Raw genomic sequence first — 3,674 nt, 5'->3', positions numbered from 1 at the left:
GGTCGGTAGAACAGACATTCAAATCGTCTCTTTCCCCGTAGCCTCAGGTTTACTCAGATAAGATCAAAGAAAGTAATAACTGACATGTTCTTCATTAAGGAATGTTAAATGGGTTATATTGAAAGGATTATACTTAAAGGTGTATGTTGAGTGGATTACTGGATTACCAGGGAGGAGCTACTTACAGGGCGGGTGTTTAAATGGATCAATGAGGTCATTACTGCATTGTGCTCATGTACAAAATTCCCTATATAAGCCAACTGCAAATAAAAAAGCTCACTATTTTGCCTGAGCGAGCAGATGGCCACCTTTATTTAAAACACGATTTCAGGTTTTCTTTCGTTGGCCGCACCAGAGTGGCCGCCGTTCCCGTAGCTGCTACCGCCTCTTAGTGTGGATTCTCGCTTGGCTTGACGAGGGCAGCGCAGCCTCTTTGTCCTGTTCGCTTGCTCCGGAGTCGGCTTTCGCGCAGCCAGAAGCATGGGCCGGGAGTCACGCCACTATCGGAAACGATCAGCATCCCCAAGACGCTCTGGACGTCGATCTAGAAGTCGCTCACCCTCAGACAAAAGAAGTAAGCGTGGAGATGACAGACGGTCTAGAAGTAGAGATAGAGATAGAAGAAGAGAGAGATCTCCTAGCAGGGATAAAAGAAGATCTCGGTCAAGGGACAGGAAACGTTTGAGACGTTCCAGAAGTAGAGAAAGAGACAGAAGCCGAGAGCGAAGACGATCTCGAAGTAGAGACAGGAGACGCTCAAGGAGTAGAAGCCGGGGCCGCCGATCCCGATCCTCCAGTCCTGGCAACAGAAGCAAGAAAGCTGAAAACAGATCTAGGTCCAAAGAGAAAACAGACGGTGGGGAACGTTCTAAAGAGAAGAAAAAAGACAAAGATGACAAGGAAGATGAAAAAGAAAAAGATGCTGGCAACTTTGACCAGAATAAGCTGGAAGAAGAAATGAGAAAGCGGAAAGAGCGAGTAGAGAAATGGCGTGAGGAGCAACGTAAAAAGGCCATGGAAAACATAGGAGAACTGAAAAAGGAAATTGAAGAGATGAAACAAGGGAAAAAATGGAGTTTAGAGGATGAGGATGAGGATGAAGATGATCCTGCCAAAGCTGAGACGGAAGGAAGTGACATGGAGGGTGAGGAGTTAGATCCATTAGATGCTTACATGGAAGAAGTGAAAGAGGAAGTAAAAAAGTTTAACACGAGAAGTGTGAAAGGTGGTGGTGGAAATGAAAAGAAGTCTGGGCCAACGGTCACAACAGTTGTCACTGTTGTGACCACGAAGAAAGCAGTTGTAGATTCTGATAAGAAGAAAGGTGAGCTGATGGAGAACGATCAAGATGCCATGGAGTACTCGTCAGAGGAAGAAGAAGTTGATCTTCAGACGGCCCTTACAGGTTATCAGACCAAACAAAGAAAGCTGCTAGAACCAGTTGATCACGGAAAAATTGAATATGAACCATTCAGAAAAAATTTTTATGTTGAAGTTCCAGAACTAGCAAAAATGTCTCAAGAGGAGGTGAATGTATTTCGACTAGAAATGGAAGGCATTACAGTTAAAGGAAAAGGTTGCCCCAAACCAATTAAATCTTGGGTCCAGTGTGGCATTTCCATGAAGATCTTAAATTCCCTAAAAAAGCATGGCTATGAAAAGCCCACACCAATCCAAACTCAAGCAATTCCTGCTATAATGTCTGGACGAGATTTGATTGGTATTGCTAAGACTGGAAGTGGAAAGACCATTGCTTTTCTGTTGCCTATGTTTAGGCACATCATGGATCAGTGGTCATCGGAAGAAGGAGAGGGGCCAATAGCTGTCATCATGACTCCAACTCGAGAACTGACTTTACAGATTACTAAAGAGTGTAAGAAGTTTTCAAAGACCTTGGGACTTAGAGTGGTCTGTGTTTATGGAGGAACAGGAATCAGTGAGCAGATTGCTGAGCTGAAAAGAGGTGCTGAAATTATTGTTTGCACACCTGGTCGAATGATTGACATGTTAGCAGCTAACAGTGGCCGGGTCACAAATCTTCGAAGAGTAACATACGTAGTTTTAGATGAAGCAGACAGAATGTTTGACATGGGTTTTGAACCACAGGTCATGCGAATTGTGGATAATGTCCGTCCTGACCGTCAGACAGTTATGTTTTCAGCTACTTTCCCCAGAGCTATGGAGGCTTTGGCTCGCAGAATCCTGAGTAAACCCATTGAAGTGCAGGTTGGAGGCAGGAGTGTGGTTTGCTCAGATGTGGAACAACAAGTGATTGTGATTGAAGAAGAAAAGAAATTCTTGAAGTTACTTGAGCTTTTAGGTCATTATCAAGAATCAGGATCTGTCATTATATTTGTGGATAAGCAGGAACATGCCGATGGTCTTCTGAAGGATTTAATGAGGGCCTCTTATCCTTGCATGTCTCTTCATGGAGGCATTGATCAATATGACAGAGACAGCATCATTAATGACTTTAAGAATGGGACCTGCAAACTTCTTGTGGCTACCTCTGTTGCTGCCCGAGGTCTAGATGTAAAACATCTTATTCTTGTAGTAAATTATAGCTGCCCTAACCATTATGAGGACTATGTGCACAGAGCAGGACGGACTGGAAGAGCAGGCAACAAGGGTTATGCCTATACTTTTATCACAGAAGATCAAGCTCGCTATGCTGGTGACATAATTAAAGCTCTTGAGTTGTCAGGGACCGCGGTGCCTCCTGATCTAGAGAAACTTTGGAGTGATTTCAAAGATCAACAGAAAGCCGAGGGGAAAATAATTAAAAAGACCAGTGGGTTCTCTGGTAAGGGATTCAAGTTTGATGAAACAGAACAAGCTTTGGCTAATGAGAGGAAGAAGTTACAAAAAGCGGCTCTTGGTCTGCAAGATTCAGATGATGAAGATGCCGCAGTTGATATTGATGAACAAATTGAGAGCATGTTTAATTCACAGAAGAGAGTAAAGGATGTGGCTGCTCCTGGAACAGCAAGTGTCCCTGCTCCAACTGCAGGACATGCTGAGAAATTAGAAATTGCTAAGAGATTGGCTCTTAGAATCAACGCTCAGAAGAATTTAGGCATCGAGTCTCAGGTAGATGTAATGCAACAGGCCACCAATGCAATTCTCAGAGGTGGCACCATCCTGGCTCCCACTGTGTCTGCGAAGACCATTGCAGAGCAACTTGCTGAGAAGATCAATGCCAAGCTCAATTATGTGCCTTTAGAGAAACAAGAAGAGAGGCAGGATGGTGGGCAGAATGAATCATTTAAGCGATATGAGGAAGAATTAGATATCAACGATTTCCCACAGACTGCTAGGTGGAAAGTTACTTCTAAGGACGCTCTGCAGAGAATCAGTGAATACTCTGAAGCTGCAATTACAATCAGAGGAACTTACTTCCCTCCTGGCAAAGAACCTAAGGAAGGAGAGCGGAAAATTTACTTGGCAATTGAAAGTGCCAATGAACTGGCTGTGCAGAAAGCAAAGGCAGAAATCACCAGGCTCATAAAAGAAGAACTGATCCGGTTGCAAAATTCATACCAACCAACAAATAAAGGAAGATACAAAGTCTTATAAATATCTGGAAAAAACTTTTCACCTGTGCTGGTCTGTGATACATGTGGTGTTTGTGTGCAATTTACAATGCATTGTAAATTAAGATTTTTAAAATTCTA

General features: G+C 43.3%; 1 protein-coding gene across 1 annotated transcript; it reads left to right on the top strand.

Moving 5' to 3' along the window:
* Positions 1–364: 364 nt before the first annotated feature.
* Positions 365–3,674, top strand: LOC100952023 (probable ATP-dependent RNA helicase DDX46). The gene has a single exon (XM_003781255.3). It carries the CDS (start codon positions 481–483, stop codon positions 3,574–3,576), a length of 3,096 nt encoding a protein of 1,031 aa, XP_003781303.1. The 5' UTR covers positions 365–480; the 3' UTR covers positions 3,577–3,674.

The sequence above is a fragment of the Otolemur garnettii genome, unplaced genomic scaffold, assembly GCF_000181295.1.
Source record: "Otolemur garnettii isolate 467f Iridium unplaced genomic scaffold, OtoGar3 scaffold00001, whole genome shotgun sequence".
In the NCBI taxonomy this organism is placed as follows: Eukaryota; Metazoa; Chordata; class Mammalia; order Primates; family Galagidae; genus Otolemur; species Otolemur garnettii.
This window is presented reverse-complemented; position numbering and strand designations above follow the sequence as displayed.

Excerpts from the sequence above, each read along its gene's own strand:
- LOC100952023 (XM_003781255.3), top strand. The coding sequence starts at position 481 with ATGGGCCGGGAGTCACGCCACTATCGGAAACGATCAGCATCCCCAAGA.